Source organism: Harpegnathos saltator, unplaced genomic scaffold (assembly GCF_003227715.2).
Source record: "Harpegnathos saltator strain DR-91 unplaced genomic scaffold, Hsal_v8.6 scaffold4, whole genome shotgun sequence".
NCBI lineage: Eukaryota > Metazoa > Arthropoda > Insecta > Hymenoptera > Formicidae > Harpegnathos > Harpegnathos saltator.
In genome coordinates this window covers 199,775-217,489 of record NW_020230205.1, presented here as the reverse complement: position 1 = coordinate 217,489, position 17,715 = coordinate 199,775, and the positions used below count along the sequence as shown (strand labels likewise).

General features: G+C 44.9%; 3 protein-coding genes across 6 annotated transcripts; 2 read left to right on the top strand and 1 right to left on the bottom strand.

The window, feature by feature from the left end:
• Window positions 1–876: 876 nt before the first annotated feature.
• On the top strand, window positions 877–2,613 carry LOC112589089 (uncharacterized). The gene is made up of 3 exons (XM_025301035.1): window positions 877–1,698; window positions 1,974–2,157; window positions 2,313–2,613. Exons 1-3 carry the CDS (start codon window positions 1,516–1,518, stop codon window positions 2,435–2,437), a joined length of 492 nt encoding a protein of 163 aa, XP_025156820.1. The 5' UTR covers window positions 877–1,515; the 3' UTR covers window positions 2,438–2,613.
• Window positions 2,614–3,698: 1,085 nt separating this feature from the next.
• On the top strand, window positions 3,699–12,039 carry LOC105182097 (ras-related and estrogen-regulated growth inhibitor). Of its 4 annotated transcripts, none has more exons than XM_011139272.3 (6): window positions 3,699–4,094; window positions 5,878–5,991; window positions 9,589–9,645; window positions 10,764–10,837; window positions 10,929–11,195; window positions 11,277–11,432. In XM_011139272.3, the coding sequence occupies exons 2-6, from the start codon at window positions 5,895–5,897 to the stop codon at window positions 11,430–11,432; spliced, it is 651 nt and encodes a 216-aa protein (XP_011137574.1). In that variant the 5' UTR covers window positions 3,699–4,094; window positions 5,878–5,894. The 4 variants fall into 4 exon arrangements, with proteins under 4 accessions (XP_011137574.1, XP_025156829.1, XP_011137575.1 ...); XM_025301044.1 differs by lacking the exon at window positions 3,699–4,094 and adding an exon at window positions 4,118–4,168; XM_011139273.3 differs by lacking the exon at window positions 3,699–4,094 and adding an exon at window positions 4,982–5,794.
• Window positions 12,040–12,152: 113 nt separating this feature from the next.
• On the bottom strand, window positions 12,153–13,817 carry TfIIEbeta (transcription factor IIEbeta). Its single transcript, XM_011139271.3, has 4 exons — window positions 13,422–13,817; window positions 12,896–13,154; window positions 12,604–12,813; window positions 12,153–12,523 (listed from the first exon to the last, which is right to left on the bottom strand). Exons 1-4 carry the CDS (start codon window positions 13,481–13,483, stop codon window positions 12,209–12,211), a joined length of 846 nt encoding a protein of 281 aa, XP_011137573.1. The 5' UTR covers window positions 13,484–13,817; the 3' UTR covers window positions 12,153–12,208.
• Window positions 13,818–17,715: the final 3,898 nt, after the last annotated feature.

Below are 17,715 nucleotides of genomic sequence, written 5' to 3'. Positions count from 1 at the left end.
AATTGCGGAACGCCGGATACGGTAAGAGAAAGCGGTGTCCTCTCGTCGCCGAAATAACTTCCTTCTTCGCTCGTCACAGGTTATTTGGGCGAGACATTCTGTGTACTCGAATGGATCGCCTACCTGAAGCGTCTCTCGTTAATTGCGTTAATGTTGTGTGGCGTCGTTTTGTATTATGTGCCCGAGTCACGTTCACGTGAGTAGCGAAAAAGTAAAAAAAAGTATCGAGTGAAAGGGGAAAGAAGGAGAGCGAAAAAGAGAGAAAGTTATCATTAACGCCTTTTTGTCGTTCTTCATCCGTGCCAATTTTTGATTACCTTTCGGAATTCCGCTGCTTCTGCGATCGTGAGAATATTTTCCAATCGCATTAGCTCGCGACTGGCTAATTTTCCAAACGCCCATTTGCAATTTGTAAGCTTTCAATCGGACGCGTGTATACTTGTGTCACGAGGCATCACGTCGGGGATCTGCTGAACTCGGAGAAAATACCTGACGTTGGTCAGATAAGAATATACTCGACGTTCTTCAAGTCTAAATTTCTAGTTGACACACAATGCTCTAATATTTCATGTTATTTCGCACTTATGGAGATTATTTTGGCTAAGAAGTTCATAGAAGGTAGACAAAATGTAGATACGTCGGACACGTGCGTGTCATACTATATGGAAACTTGTATATTTATAACTGTCAAGTATAAATTACGTATATGCGGCACATGATAATTACAAACGGGTAAATGTTTGCTTAGTTGCTCGCAGAGTGTGTTACGCTTCGATTGATCTCGTCGCAAGCGGATTAAAGTCCGTCCTCGACATGAGCGACAATGCACACGAGCTCGATGAAGCAAAAACCAACGAGCGAGACGACCAACTTGAGGCGCAGTCAATTCAAGAACTGTATCGAAAAGCAAGCGTGAACGATTCCAAGTGTCGTGGAAAAAGGCACGCGAATAGAATGGATATTGACGCCGATGATGACGCACCGCGGAGGTCAGTTATATTGTCGCGTACAGACATACCCGGCATATTTTCATCTTGCGCTCATAAAATCGGCTGATATCTCGCACGCAAGAACAAGGTGCATCCACACCGAAAGAATGTAGCTTCACCATACGGACGGATTGGATACGAGCAAGAATTGACCGAGGGAGAATTGACGTTTCTTCGAGTTCTGATAAACACACCATTTTTGTAGAACGCGAGAGAGGAGGCAGTCTCGTGCGAGTCGCAACGCCAAAGAGAAATATCAACGACACGATAATCAGCAGCATCACCACCAGCGTCGTCATCATCAAGACGCAGACATCAAGGACGTGTCGTCCAGATTCTGTGCATTGATACAGCCAGCTTTGTACGTGCGTCTCGACAAGATCTCGAGACTTGTGCAAACACATTTTGTTGCCGGGTCCGATTGAGATCGAGTTAAACAACGCGATTTAAAGACGCGATTAACTTTACACAATTTGCGCAAATTTCACGAGAAGCAAGCGATATTGACATTTGCAGGGAGAGCCCGATGCGGCGGGTGACGATGATCGACGAGGAACGCGCGAGTGGCAATTCATCAATTCTGCAGGATGCTTCCTCGAGGACGAGAATCGCGGGATGCAACATGATAGCGGATGAAGTGAAAGATGATACCGACTCGCGACAAGAGGAACTCACCGGAGATCACGAAGATTGTGTTGCAAAAGATCTTGTGCGAATATATCAATGAGTATATGAATATTAATTGTTACTCCTGTGGCTGCTGTGCGTTATCCATTATTGCAAATACTCGTATCTGACGTTTATGACACCGCGCGCAGAGAAGTCATCGTTCAGCGAGGAAATAATTTCTGTAATCGCCGTCCCTGACGTTGTAACTCGTTGTGACTCGTTACGAGACGGAGAGCGGCGGTCTTAGATTATGCAACGTGTGTCATACGTATGCAATATTTCCCGACTCATTTCTAATAGAAATTTTTACCGCAGGTGACGGGATCATGTTCGTGTTGTTGTTCGGAAACAGATTCAAACCCAGCTCCAGCGGTCGATGATAAAAGAGACGTCAAGGAAGAACCGGCGCGTGAGAACACCCAGCAACATTGTGAAGATTCTACTCACGGTCGCCCGCCGATGGTGGTTGCTGATAACGCTGTAGCGAATCCTCGTCGTGGTAATTAAAAAAAATATTTCGCATATATAAGTAATATAAATTGCTGATTACACGATGCTTGATATTCATTATTAAAATTCATTCATTTATTCACTCATTCATTCATTATTAAAATAAATAAATAAATAAATAAATTATTGAAAATTGCTGCGTAGGAAGAGCAGCGACAACACGCGAGTTACGCGATAGACTCCAGAGGGAAAATCGTCGATTTCTCGACGATATGGAGAATATAATCGACTACTGCTGCGAAAATGAGCCGCTTATAACGAGTACGTAACAACATGGAGCGCAATGCAATTTAGCAAGTACTGCAATTTATTTTAACTATTAGAGGTATAAACACATGTCAAGCTTGACGTTCGCACGAGGTTTCTAATTAAGGATGTCTGATCGATAATAAGAGAAAGAGTCTCGCATTTCTCATCTCCGTACCGCGATAATTATTATAATCAACAGCAATCAATCATGTAAATTATACATTTTAATTATAATAAATTATGTGCTCAACTTTGTACGTTTTATTGCACTTTGTACGTTCGCACAAAGTGCAATTTTCTGCAATGTGTCAGGCAAATGACACATTTGATTGCAACATCCAAACGTCACATCATGAGGATATTTATTAAGACGACGTATGATTAATTATATTAAGACTTATGATTAATTATAATACTTATCGCGGCAAATGGTGCAAATTAATTTCGGGGAAACTCCGAATTCAACTAATGAACTCGTTATCTAGACCGAGTGAAACCTGTCCTGTGGAAAGCCGCAAACTGGTTCTTCGGCGGTTGCCCAGAGGCGTCGAGACGATTCCGTGAGTAGGTCGGAGAGGTCGGAAAGGAAGAAATTCCCAGATCCACCAGCGCGTAATTCCTCTCCGCGTGTCTGAACTGTATCCGCCGTTGTAAACACCGAAGCTGTCGATAAACATAAAAGAACGTTCGTACCGTTCTACGCGGAGTTGCCCAGGCTTCGTTCCGCAGTAGTAACGAGCATAATTATAACGTCGCGCTGTTGAACAGTCGGCGACTGCAAAACAGCATCTACCAGGCGTAGCTACGACTGCTCTTACCGACGCGATCATTTTGCGAAATGAACTCGTGGAGAAATCCGCCGATCGTAAAATAATCGGCAAAGAGCCGAAAATAGAAACATCGCTGCGAAAAAAGCCAAAAAGAGCAATTATTCATTCTCAGGCACTTCCGGCGGAGAGAAGGATTCGAGGCTGGTGCCATCTTATTTAATTCAACGAGTGCAATCGAATGCTAAAAGCTCGCAAAAACTAAAAAAAAAAGAAGGAAAAACCTGGCTTAGCCTCCGACGAATTTTACGGAGGCCGGTAAATCGTGATTCGAGTCTCGGCTAAAATCAGCTTTTTAGCCGAGGCTCTTGACGCCTCGGCTGCCTTCGTCTGCGCGCGCATCTGTACCGGAAGCGGGTAAATACCGCGTGTGTACGCTGCTCAACAGTGTAATAAAGAAACCCGGCCTCGCCGGAGCCGCCGCAAGAGAACGAAACGAGACAGTCGCGCCGGGACCAAGCGCCGCGGCGGTTCGCGCTGCGGAATTCAAACGAGAACCTCGCCCGTCCACGTGACGCGACGCGCGCGATCGCTCCTCCGTCGGCCGATTTCAATCCATGATTCGGTCGCGTCAAGCGGCAAACAGGTGCTGTTGCTCACGCTCGCACCGTCGCTGCGAGCAAGTTCGCGTCGCAAGTCCACCCTTTGATCCCCTCGTCGTGAAATTATTAATCGCCAATGGCTAATCACGCGAGCCGCACGCGTTAGAGTGATGCATTCCCGTCGACACTCGGCGAGCAGCTCGATCGCGACACGCGCACCGACGACGGCGAGATCCTGCGCAGGGCGACGGTGAGAGACAATAATCGAGCGATAGGACAGCAGCAGCGGAGTCCATCTCAATTGACCGGTGAGTTCCAGCTGGAGTATTTTACGCATGCCAACTGCTTCACGCGCTATTATATTCATCATTGATAATTCGAGGTAATTAATAATTAATTACAATTAATTAGCCACCATCACAATTCAGAATTATAGACAGCAGCAGAGCAGCGCGATTAATAATCGGTACGCGGTAGAAAGAGAGCGCGTGTGCTGCCACATGCGCGTCCCTTCGACATCATTTGTTTGCACACGTTGCGTTACATGTCGCTTCATCGATGACGATCGACTGACGATCGGTAACATTTCGAGCGACTTTCGCGCGCGCGACATAAAAATCGCCGAAAAACACCGGAGTCTTGCCAGATGCAACGAGAAAGATCCTTAGTGCGCCACACTCGTGACGCTTCCGTTTCTCAATTCTCCGTACGATTATCCCCGCGATGCGCTGCGAAATCGCAAGATAAAACACAGCAAGAGGAGGCGATCTCTTGCAGTCGCATGACGATCGCGGCGAGAAAGTATCTCCCGGCGCGGGAGAGATATATCGCAATTTAAATACCCTCGGCTGACATTAGACGCACGCTCATTTGCATATCTCTACGTCATTATAGCGGCGCTTTTTGTATCCGCTATGTACGATCGCGGCTACTTTGTTATGCGGTGAAATGCCCCAAGACCCCGTTAACGTGCATTCATTTGCGAAAGTGTGTCGTTAACCACATCGTTGCGGACTTTAGCTACGCTTTGGCGATTTAAGGATTAACCCGTGACTTCCTTCCTCGCGCTCTCTCTCTCTCTCTCTCTCTCTCCTCTCTCTCTCTCTCTCTCTCTCTCTCTCTCTCTCTTTCTCTCTGTCTCTCTGTCTCTCTGTCTCTCTGTCTCTCTGTCTCGGCACGCCGCAGCCGAGACGAGAATTTACCAATTACCAGCGGATAGTAAATTAACAACACGTCTCGCGCGACGCATTCGCGCTGGCACTTAACGAGATCGAGCGGAAAGCGCGTCGTCGGGCGTTTAGGCGCGCGAGATCGCCTAAGGGAATTTCGTAACAAACCGCGCTCTATCGTATCCCATATCGTATCCGTAACCCCGGCACATTGTTAGGCAGTGGAAGAAATTCCCGAGATTCCGCGGGACATGTGTGTGCAAACCGTTCTATTAATGTACCCGTCACGTGTTGCCGTCTCTTCCTATCCGCTCCTCGTTGTCTCTCCTTCTCGCTTTCTGCGTTTCTAGACGGGCGCTCTCGCGCCGCTCCCTTCCTCTTCCGAAGTGTAGCGCGACTTATTCAAACACACACGCCCAGAGAAGAGAAGCACGCGGCGGATGCCGCTAAGTGCCTAAAAAATCTTTGCTCTTTTTTCTTTCTCTTTATTAACATCGAGAGGGAGAGAGGAGATGGAACGAGCGGTCCGATTATCCGAGACACCGACCAACGAGTCGCCGCTTGACGATCGCGATGGAGATTAACGATAAGAACGGGCGAATAAATTCTTATATTCTTTTTCTCCCGGTATGAGCGTGGAATTTTTTTCGAAACTTGCAATGTTAGCGAAAATAGCCATGTTCGGTGATTACTTGCAAGCGCAACTGGCTGAATTACTGATTACGGATAATGTTGACCGTAATACTCGACATGTCGAGAGATACGTAATTGATAGATGTTTTGACGCGCGCAAAGTTTGAGAGGACTTTCTTCCGACACGGTAGGATGGGATTTAATCCGTACGTTTGGAAACTCTCTTCCGACGGCCAGAGACGTCTCCGTATGACAGCGTGTGACACTGTCTAATCTTTCTCTCTTGCAGTGACAAATGCTCGTAGTATGACGTCAAATGCAATTAGAGGCATCAGACGGAAGAAGAGTTCGCTGTGCGAAGTCAAGGTGGCTGTGATAGGAGCGCCGGGAGTCGGCAAAAGCGGTGAGTGAATCTGTTTCGATGAGGCGAAACTTTTGCAAAGAAAGCTGCGCTTTTCTACACTGTAGAAGAAACGATGTGTTAAATTTAACATATCTCATGTGTCTCCAATCATCCACTCTCATTTATGTGTTAATTCAACATACAGCAAATATGTTAAAAAATAACACACATAATATGTAAAAAATTAACACAAGAATGTAACATTTGAATGCCGTCAAGAATCACGGTTTGTGTTAAATTGACACACAATGAATTTTACCTCAACATTTCGGAAAAGTAATGATCTATGATTTAATAAAATGAAGATGTTAGATTGACATAATCCATGTGTTAAAAATCCAATCTTCACATAGAAAGAAATGTTAACATTGTACATTTAACTGTACATGATAACTGTTATAACGAGGAAACTGACACATTTTAGGTGTTGACTTCAACAATTATAAAATATGTCATAGCAATAATTCATGCATTTACATATAAGTTGTGTCATTTTAATACTTGAAGATGTCATTTTAACACTTGAAAAATAGATAATCTTAATTTAACGCAAGAAAGGTAGGTAGGTCTAGGTAACACAACAACGATATGTTAAATCAACATACGACTGTGTAAAAAATTTAACACAAAACTTTCTGCACACAAATAATTTTAACGAAAGTACGAAATGTTTTTAACCGTGTAGTATTATATCAATCTGCCTCGACGAGACAAAATGTGGACACGCGGAATTAACGTTTAATTAACGAGATAAATACACATTATAAAAAAAAGATAATAATATAAAATAAAAATATAAAATATAATTACGGCGGCGACAAGCCGCCGTAATTATATCGGCAAAGTAACGGCAGGAATTTCGCGACATCTCCTGTCGTACGAATTAGAATTGAATTGGAACAGAAAAATATATTTTGATAATCTTATACGAGAGATAACTTTCACGAGAGGACTCGCGAAAATCAGCAGCAGCGGTTAGAAAAATACTTCGAGATATTTTGCCAAACAAAATATTTTGACAAGCAGCCTCGAACGTCCTCGCGTATGCCGCTACGCTCAGTCGCGTTAATGCAAACTTAACAGTGGGTGGGGCGGAAAATACCAGGCGGTCGCGATAATTGCAAAGGCCGCAATCTCGGACGTTCGCGAATCCGACAGACGCGAGTCGGAAGACCTTGGTGCGCAATTAGGAGCGAATTCGTTTCTGTCGCACTCTGCTCGCTCGTACAGCTCGAGCGGAAAAGAAGCGGGTGATGTGCGTGTGTATCCATCGAGGAAAAAAAGTAGTAGCTCGCGCGCTAAATGTCAACACGCTCTCTGAATTCAAGTGCAAGTGCGCGAGCGGCCGTTGAAGGTCCGTCCGATGGAGATGCATATTTGAGATATGCGGCGAGGAGCCCCGAGTGTGGCCAACCGCGTGTATTTTCGGTAATAGCAAGTGTGTAAAGGCATAGGTGAGTAAATAATTGCTGCGCGTCGCCGGCGGAGGCCTGTGCACGTCTCTTTCATCGGTCGCGCGAAGCGCGTGGCTGCTATTTATAAAGTTTTACCTCAAAATGCGTCTCTCGCCCGTCATCGGATCACCGATTCGTCATGCTCGCCGCAATGTCTCTTCGCGGTCATAATCGCATGCCGGGGAAATGATTTTTCCGCCGCGTACAGCGGACGAAACGTATCACAACGCTGCTTCTCCCTTCTTACATCTCTCTCGTGCGTTCTCAGAGCCAGACAAAGACAAAGTGGAGATGGCGAATTTCACACCGAACGAAATCTGCTCAGTGAGAAACGTTTAAAAGACCGTCCCCGAGGACACTGTCCCCGGTCTCATCGAGAGAAATCTCTTTCTCTTAAGGATCTTTCAACTGTCCTTCGGATCATTGTGCTTCGTTGAGACAGTCGGGGGGATAATGAGTGCCGTTGTTGTTGCACAGCGAGCATTGTTGCTTCACGCTCTGGCAGAGTGCTCGCGGCACGTTGCAACGAGACCTTTCGCGGAAGAAATGCGCGAAGAAATTCCGAGAGGAAGCGTAAACTCTTTCGCTGACATTGAGATTAAATCGAGAGGAAGCGTGCAGTGGCGTCCGAGTGATCCTGCTCCGCAAATTTCCACGCAAATAAACCGATCGCTAATAAATTTTCTGGCTGCGAAATTTACACGCGTCGCTGTCGATCAAAACTGACTTGTGTTATAGACGATATATATTTTAGATTATACAGCGCGCTCTCTGACGCGTCTGTGCATCCACATAATCTTTATACGTGCACACAAGAAAGAAAAGGAAGAGAGAGAGAGAGAGAGAGAGAGAGAGAGAGATATTCGTCTATCGTTTTTTACAAAATCGTATCTGGTCTAAATTTATCGCGTCGCATTGAGTTTGTAACGAAGCAACTCGAAAGTTATCCTTCCTCTCTCTCTTCTTTTTTCGCCGACGAACCGTCCAGAGCTGCCACGAGCCGAATTTATTGCGGACGGTTCACCTCCGTTGCAATGTAAAATTTTGCGGAATATTGATTTTTCGCGATGAAACGCGGGAAAATGAAAAAAAAAAGAAAACCCCGCTGGAGTACCAGCGGCGTATCGGTACAAACGGCCGTAATTCGCACCTCGGCGAAGAAAGCGCGGCCAAGAATGCGTTTCGGGATGAAATAAGCCGCGGCGGCGTTAACGCGCGCAGTTCGTGCAAGGTTTTGTGGCGCCGCGGCAGGTTCGAGTTCGCGGTAAAAATAGTGTGGTACACCTCGAAGCGGGTCACTAGGTTGTAGCTCTCGTTTCTCCCGATCGGATCGCAATACGTCCAGCCACGGTATCATATCGGCCGCGTATCGGCGCGAGATCAATCTCTCCTCGTCACTTGCGCTCTCGCGCGAGACATCGGGATTATCAGGATGGACACTGTCCCGATGTCGCGCTGCACGAAAAGAGATTAAGCAGGAAAGCGAAAGTCTCGTTTCAGACTTCAATTTCTGAGGTCCGAAATTCCTCCACTCGTCGTATCATTATTCATTATTTATTATTTTTTAATAATATACAGAGGCCTGAACCCTCTGGTGTACAACAATTAAGATGATAATTTAACGAACACGAAGATTCTCATACTAATAATAGAAAGGGGGAAGAAAGAGAGAAAGAGAAGAAAAGAAAGGACAAAAGAAAATTTTCCTTTCATCCGCCAATTCGTATGCCACTTCGTATACCAATGATATTTAGTAACATGTGTGAGAGATAAAAAATGTGACGATGCGATGATAGATATGAACTGCAGAGGTCGATCGTTGTTGTTGTTGTTATTATTAATTGCTGTTTCCTCGGGTTTCTCCCACGAGGTGGCCGTCAAGTACTGCTTGCGGTCGGTTGCGCAATAATCGCAGCCGAAAGACAGTATTTTCGTGTCGCGGTTTCCTCTGGCATAAGTGGACGGAACTGTAACAAACAGACGAAATGTGGAACAGCGCGATATTGCGCGAGACGCGCGCGCGCGCGGCCGGCTTGTAGAGTAGCGATCGCCGTTTGCCAATTCAATTACATATATCGCGTTTAACGTAATTGCCTCGTGCGTCAGTAGCGAATTACACGTGAGAAATGTCCTTATGTTTCAGCACTGACGGTGAGATTCCTTACAAGGAGATACATCGGGGAGTACGATCACCAATCAGGTGAGAAAGCGTCCCGATGCGACGCGAGGCTGATCGAAAAGTTTCGAAACTTCGCGTCCGTCATTCCGAATCTGATACTTTCCACGGCGCCGGGAACACTTTCCTCCTCCTCCTCCTCCTCCTCCTCCTCAAGTGCCACCTCCTTTCACAGTTCCTATACGCATCTCGCGCGGCGCGTCGTTCCGCGAGCTTCTCGAGAGCAAACTTTTTCATCGTCCTCCGAAGGAGGAAGCGAACGTGTCTTCTCTCGTCTTTCTCTGTCGGAGAGGAGCGTTTCTCCTTCCTCGCCAAAAATTCCCCCCCTTCTTCGCCGAGCGCGAGGAGAACTCGGGATTCTGCTGAATTCACGGTGACAGGTGCAGCGGCGAAATGTTTCAATCGACCGTCGCAGCACATAACGACGATTTATCGATACGCGTGACTTACGGAACGTTGCGCGCGCGCGCGCGCGCGCGTGCGATAAAATGTACGGCGGAATGACGCGCCGGTCTGAAAAACTGCCAGCAACTGTAATCCGCTTCTAAGGCCGCGTATATTCTCCCTGCGCATACCTCTCAGTCCGCGTCTGGTCTAAATTTATCGAAGACGAATTTGACACTAGACAGGACGGGTACTACTAATGCGAGGTTGATACTCGAACTCGATACTCTTCGTTTTGTACAAATACAGACGCGGTCGTAGACAGAAGAAGAAGAAGCAGCAGCAGCAGCAGCAGCAGCACGTGCCGCTTCTGAGCTCTAAACTAAATCCGTTCCGAAAGCCTGCTTAATGATACACGCGGATTTGGTACACCTCGCTTCAAGCTCTTCTCTGGAAGAACTGTTTAAATAAAACGCGCGCATTTCTGAAGCGCGAGTTGCTGCGAGAAACGGAACACTGGAGAGTCTTGATCGAACTTCTCGCCGTACCTTCACATAAAACTTCATACACGTCTCTCACTTTGTCTTTCGAGTGGGTGCGCTGCGTCCTTCGCGCGGATTTGCTTTCAACGAGGAAAACCAAACCGAGCTGTTCTCCGTGTCGTGTGAAAGCGCGTCAAATGTCCGATTAAATATTTCCGATTTCAACGATAGTCGCTGTGTCCACGCTAATGACGTAAATCTGATTTTGTCTTCCAGAAACTAGATACAAACATGAAGTACTAGTCGACGGGGAACCTATTCTCTTCGAGATTTTAGATACATGTCCAAAGGTGAAACTTTACAAGAAAAATCTCGCGTGTGTCACAAGTTGATGTATCCTTGCACGCACGTAACGTAACGCGTCCTTCGAACGATTTTCAGAGCGAGGATGAGCTGCCATCGATGGAGACACTGCAATGGGCGGACGGCTTGCTGCTGGTTTATTCGATCACAGACAGAGGATCCTTCAATTTCGTGAGGAAGGCGAAGGAAGCCCTCGCGGTAGCCGATCCCGAAGCCGCGATGCCTCTCGCTCTTGTCGGAAACAAGGCCGATATGGTTCACCTGCGGCAAGTCAGTGCCGAAGAAGGAGAGATCTTGGCGAAGGACTTTGAATGTTGGTTTAGCGAAATCACCGCTGCCGAGCAGGTAACTGAGATCCCGCGCGATTATTTGCGCGCGCGCGCTCTGTGCGCTCTGCGTGTCTCCAAATGCCCACGATTGTTGCAGGTTGCTCAGGTCGCGGAATCCTTCCACGAATTATGCAGAGAAGTTCTCGCGGCGCGTAGAAGAAACAAGCAATCTTTATTGGACAGAATGCTCGGCAGCAATAAGACGCGTGCTTACTCGCGAGGGAAAAGCGACTCTGCTCTGCCGAAGGAGTAGAAGTGTCACCGTCTGTCTTGCAAGTGTTTCGATATATCGTAAACGTAAAGAGAGAAACGCACGTTTAATTGATGTAATTGAACGATGTATATACCGCATCTTCGAGAAAAAATGATATCAGGGCTACTCGGGTAATTCATATAATTCATATAATTCATATAATTCGTACGATTCGCACAATTCATACGTCTGTCTGATTAACGAACGAAAGCTACAAATACCAAAGAAAATACAAATTTGTATTTATACAGTAACGACATTTTGTATCGATTATAAGTGTAGAGTGTACAAATTTTTTTAGTATAACCTTCTCACAATACGACTATCTCTAAATCGCAACTAAAGCTAGCTTTCCGAGGTGTATTAAACAAGGGTTCAGGAAGAATGTATCGTGTAAACTCTGCCAGCTCTGATTCTAACTTGTCCACATTTTTATCACATTACCACATGAGACAAGCGTTGTGCAATCTTTTGAATCCAAAAGGCCGACTGTGAGCGTGACTTATATACGAATAGTTTACGTGTAAGTGTTATAACATAATATAATTATTCTATATTTATTTTGTACTTACAACGAGATATCGTGACAATAAATTATGGCAATCAATTCCACTTATTTATTAAATGATGAAAAGGCGAATAATGCTAATTATTCCACGATATAGTACAAAATGCATTATATTTATAAAACCATCATATTTATATACATTCTCTATTTTATACATACACATATATAAAATTGCTTATTACTATACTTATATACTTTAATATCTTACTTAATTATCATATGTTTCTAAAACATCTGCTAAATGTTCATTGTCTCTCGGTTTCTTGAATTGTTTCCGCCTATTAACAGGTTTCTTGCGTTTGAGCGGTGCTGGTTTCTTCAGCCCATGATCTTGCATAGACCTGATTCCTTGTTTCTCAAGATATTCATCTATTTTTTGATCATCCATAGCATCTACCGCCACAGCCCTCCATAACTTTTGAAACTCTTCATCTATAGGGAATTGTGCTGTTTTGTCGTTGTAAAATACTATCTTTTTCTTATCAAGTGGCCGTGTAATAAATAATATCTCATTTTGTAAGGCCTAAAATATGTAAACAATATCAGTCTCTTTTCACTTGTGAACCAACGTCGAGATTAAAATTCTAGAGATGTTTCACTTACTTTTAAATGTTTCTCACAGTGCGGTAGACTTTCTTGTATATCTTCCAGCAAAATACCTCCGAGACCTTTCAAATCATGTTGTTTTAAAAGTCTGAGTAAAGATTTCTTATCCTTTATTTTATACATAGCCTTAAAAACAAATCTGCTATCGGTAGTTACGTCAATTTTGGGATTTTTTACCAAAGCTTCTGTCTGAAGCCATTGTTTAACCTAAATACATAAAAAAAAAAATTGATGATCTGTCTTGATCGATAAAAGATTATAGATGATAGATTAGGCAATAGATGTTTACCTTTAATCCAACATCTAACTGGTTTGTTTCATCTAAAATCTCTTCTAGAGTTAAGGGATGATCATCTCCATCCTGGTGCCTGGCTTTCATATGTTTTACTATCTTTGCTAATACACCAAACTTGTATTGTGTACTGCCGGCCATGGTCTTATAGTTAACCATGTCCAGTTTTGGTCCTGTAGATATGGACGATGGTTTAGGTTTCTTCTTAGATGAATCATCTCTCAAAATTTCTTGTTCCTTCTTCTTTTTCTCAACTCTGTAATCATTAAGGCATATGTATATAGCAATATGGAAAATTAAACAAGCTTCATACATTTTTCCATCACAAGGACTTTTCCTTCATTTTAATTACATTTGACAAAATTACATATATATTGACCATTTTCCTCACATATATATATATATATATATATATATATATATCTTACAATTATGCATGATATTAAAAAAACATATGTTTTTGAGAAATTTTATAAACTTTCTTTAATTTCGCTAAAAACGATAGCAACACAACGATACTCACGTTGGTGTGGTTAAGGCACGTTTCTTGAATAGTTCTCGCTCTCTTAGCAAAGCTGGATCCATTTTGACGCAAAGTTTAACGATATCTGTGCTACAATTGCTTATATTTTAATTTCTCGTATCCTGCTACTTTTCATAACAATTTCTTGTGGTGGTTGAATCATAACCTGTACAGAAGTAGTAGTAGTAATCCTTTACTGGCTCCGGACTGCATTCAGCTTTGTCCATACGCCATTTTCCAGTAGTATAAAGGTAAATGAAAAACAGGGACAACGCGTACGCAGTCCCCACGATCAAAATATATGCGTAATTGCAAGAACCACATCCAACCTTCACGGAGACGAACAAAAGACTCTTTTAACCTGTGCAGGAGGAACTTCACGTTATAACAGGTTAAAATTGATTGTAACGGGTCTTTTAGACAAGATTCAAACCATATTTAACCGACATTTCAATCATATCGTATCTTCTCCTCTGACCGTTACGTGGCGCTAGGCAGCCCGTTAGTGGAATTTTTTCAACGAATTTGATTGGACGCAGCCAGAACCTCCGGCTTCTCTGGAAATGAAGATTTTTATACGCTTCAAAACATTGTTTAGACACTCGTGCTATTTGGGTAGGTATTTTGCACGTTACTTTTATCCTTAAAACATCCACAGGTCACATTTTCTCTCTCTCTTTCTCTCTCTCTCTCTCTCTACCTATCCTTTTCTCGCTTTATCTCTCTATCTCTGCACTATTTGCAGGTAGCGCCACGGTAACGATTTCGTGCACTAACGGCTCGTCTCCTTTGCGCATCACTTCCAAAATGTTGAACCGCCGATCCGGCTTAGCGCGATGAAAACGAGCGAAACAACTGAGCGCATCTCATCGTGACTATCGTGTCCACCAAACATGCGTGCGTCTGCGTAAGTGCATATTCTCGATCATACTTTGTAAGAGTCATACTTCATAGTCATTACCGCGCGATAACGTCGTACGTTAGCAATCGCGTACCGCGTTCCTGCGGTTAGCATACCGAGCGCCATGTTCGATTCCGACGACGACGGTTAGATCCGAAGCGGAAGCAGAGAAAGGATCTCGAACAAGATCTCGTCTCAGCGAGATCCTTCTTCGTCCGTTTCCCTCCGCTCGACGAACGTCGGATCCCGCCGGGAGACTTCTCAGCGGTAAGGCGAACTCTCATTGGCCGTAGCGACTTCTCATCTGTCGTATTATTGGTGTTCGAGTTTAGGGTACGCTTTACCGCGAGATCGCTTTAGGATCGCTTCCTCGTTAATTTTGATCGCGACGACGTTAGTCTTTACGAGCGCCAGGTCGTCGGAAGCTCGTAAAGCACGCGCGAACTCGCCCCGCGACGTGTCGGCCGCGCTTTCCCCGCGCGAATTTATCGACGCTGGCGCGCGGGAGATTCGAAGCCGGCCGCCCTTGCAGGTTCGTCATTGTTCGACAATGGCGTCGAGGGCGGCGCGTATCGACGTTTTACGATCGCTCGCTCGCTCGCTCGCGGGATATACGCTTTACACGCCGCAGTCTAGGGGCCGTAGTTCTCGGACGTGTTTCCGAGAGCCCGGCGCGACGCGAGCGTTTTGCGAGCGATGCAGCACGCGCGGCTTGCTTTTATTCCGCACTTGGCGTTACGACTCTTGCGTCGAAGGGCGCGCGAACCTCCGGCTTAGACACGGATCCGCGAATTTATTGCCACCAGCTGCGAGCGGCAAATCGCCGCCGCCGCGCCGCCGCGAGTAAATCAAGTCGCGACAAACGCTACGTCGCAAAGATACATTGACATCGGTTTGTCATAATGAGGTACGTTTCTCATTACCGTCGCGTAACGGCGCAACGTTTACGATAACGCAGCAGTGTCCGAGAGATGGTAGTTGCGTAATGAAGCCATTTCGGCCTTTATTGAAGCTCGCCATTGTATTGTGCCGAGATGTTGTCTGTTTGTTTTTTTTTCTTTTTGTGAGATGAAATAATGGGCTAATTATGTATCGGGGCATTTCTCTCTTGCGATGCAATGTAAAAATGCTTGGAAATGGGCAGCACGTAAAAATGGGTTGCACAGAGCATTAAAATTTCAGAAATTTCAATTTTATTTCAAATAAACATGAAAGAAATAATATACGTATTATAATCCGTTCCGACTATGACGTAATGATAATCCCGTCACGCGAAAGCATCGAAATGTAATATTTTCCGTTGTGCCTCTTTGTGACTTACGTTAAAAAAAGAATTATTACAGCTTCTGCCCTGTTCCCTCAACACAAAACTTTTCCACCACGCTCCGACCTCTTTTAATTTACGCTGAAAATTTTGCAGGAAGAATATATTCGCTATCAATGGCGATTCAGTTCCCCCCCCCCCGTTCAATCATCCGCTTGTGTGGTGTTGAATTGCTGAGCACGTCGCTACTCGGAATACAGCGAAAGGTATATCTTTGTTATCATATTCTATTGTGATAGTTATTCGTTTCTTATTTTGACATTATTCTCAAATAAATTTTGATATTATTTTTAATAAATTATATCAACCCACCGATCCGAAATTTTTCGTCATTAAATGTTTTCGTTGAACGTTTATTAGCGTCATTTCCGGCATTACTTCAACGTTATCAGACGTATAAATGCGCGCGAGAATGATAACACGATAGCGTCGGGACAAACGTTAATGCGTCTCGTCAAAACTTTTGACGTACTCCGCCAACGACTTGCACCTTTTGACACGTTAGCGTGGCCGGTCTCACTGCACTTTGAACTTTTTCAGGAAGGATTTCCATAATTCGCCAACGCGGACGTATAAAGTTGACCGTCCGACCGCTTAAAACCTCGACGAAGAAAGTTATCCGAGCAACGAGCGAAGACGCGTCGCGCATATATTAGACGGGACTGTTTGCGACGCTGCGCGCTTTCCGGTAAGTTATACCTTATTCTTATGAATTTCCTGGCAAAGAGAATGCTACGCGTGCATGTAATATCGGATAGTCTTTCCATCAGTACTAAAGCGACATTGTGTCATTTCTCGGCAATACTGTCGTATAAAAGTCGTAAGAGTCGCTTTAAGATATGTAAGAAGCTTAAGATACCACAGTGTACTTTACGTCTCGTCTGCGATGCGCGTTAGACGTGCAACACGAAGGTGCGAATTGTAATAGATTGTAATGGCTCACGAACGCCCTGCGTTACAGTTCAGGGATTATTAATTTATTGAAATTACGTTTGTTTAAACGGCTCATCATTACGCGCCATACATTAAATTCATCTCCTTTCTCTGCAGAACAGAGCCGAAAAGATGCGAAACATTTGTCGAATTGTGGATCCGATCAAGTCCACGAACATTGATCCTCTTACGTTTCATGTTATAAAAAATTCATCGATGCAAATGAAACTGCGAATGCAAACAGGCATTTAAAAAAGCGACTTTCTTTTTCTTCTTTAAATCCGATTTTAAATTCGAGAAATAATTTCAGCTCGAGAGAACTTACGTCACACGGGAAATCTAACGTGAAATTCACGCAAAGCGCACTTATTCGAGTAAATAAAAAATATGATCAATCCTTCGTTCATATGCTCTCGCATTTCGCGCATGCACTTTATTCACTCTTTGATGACAATGCCAACATGTACGACAGTTTACGTTTGTAGCTTTCCGATTCTTTCAGTATTGAAAGAATTGCGAATGACGATAATCGCAGGTACGAAAGAAAATGCGCGTATTCTCGGGATCTCCGGGAGCGCTTGCTTCAAGCGGAAGATTAATTTGTTTACACAAACACTCTGAATAAATAAACGTGAGTTGTCCGAACGAGAGAGATGCACTCTAGCGAGTCTACTTAGAGTCGCGTATTAAGAATTCCGTGTATAGGATGACAGTTGGAAAGAGCCGTACTCGACGATTTCGCCCGTTATCTTCGCGTGCGCGCCTTTTCCTCTCGCACGACGGATTTCTCTTTTATTTATTTCTACGTCGACCACACAGGTAATATCCCCGCGTCATCCCTCGATAAGGGCGCTTTCGCACGAGCGACGCGACGGGACGCGGCTAACGAAGCCGCGGCAGCAGAAATATACTCGCGCGTCGGTTTAATTCCGATCCATCGACAGCTACAACGAGAGAGTCGACGCGCACCGGTGTCGGCGGCGACGGCGGCGGCGGCGGTGGCGGCGGTGGCGGCGGTGGCGGCGGCGGCGGCGGTGGCGGCGGCGGCGGCGGCGGTATCGGTAGCGTGCGCGTCGCGCGCGCGAGTCAGCAGGTGCGTGGAATATTTCCGAGACGAACGCGCGCGCCGCGACTAT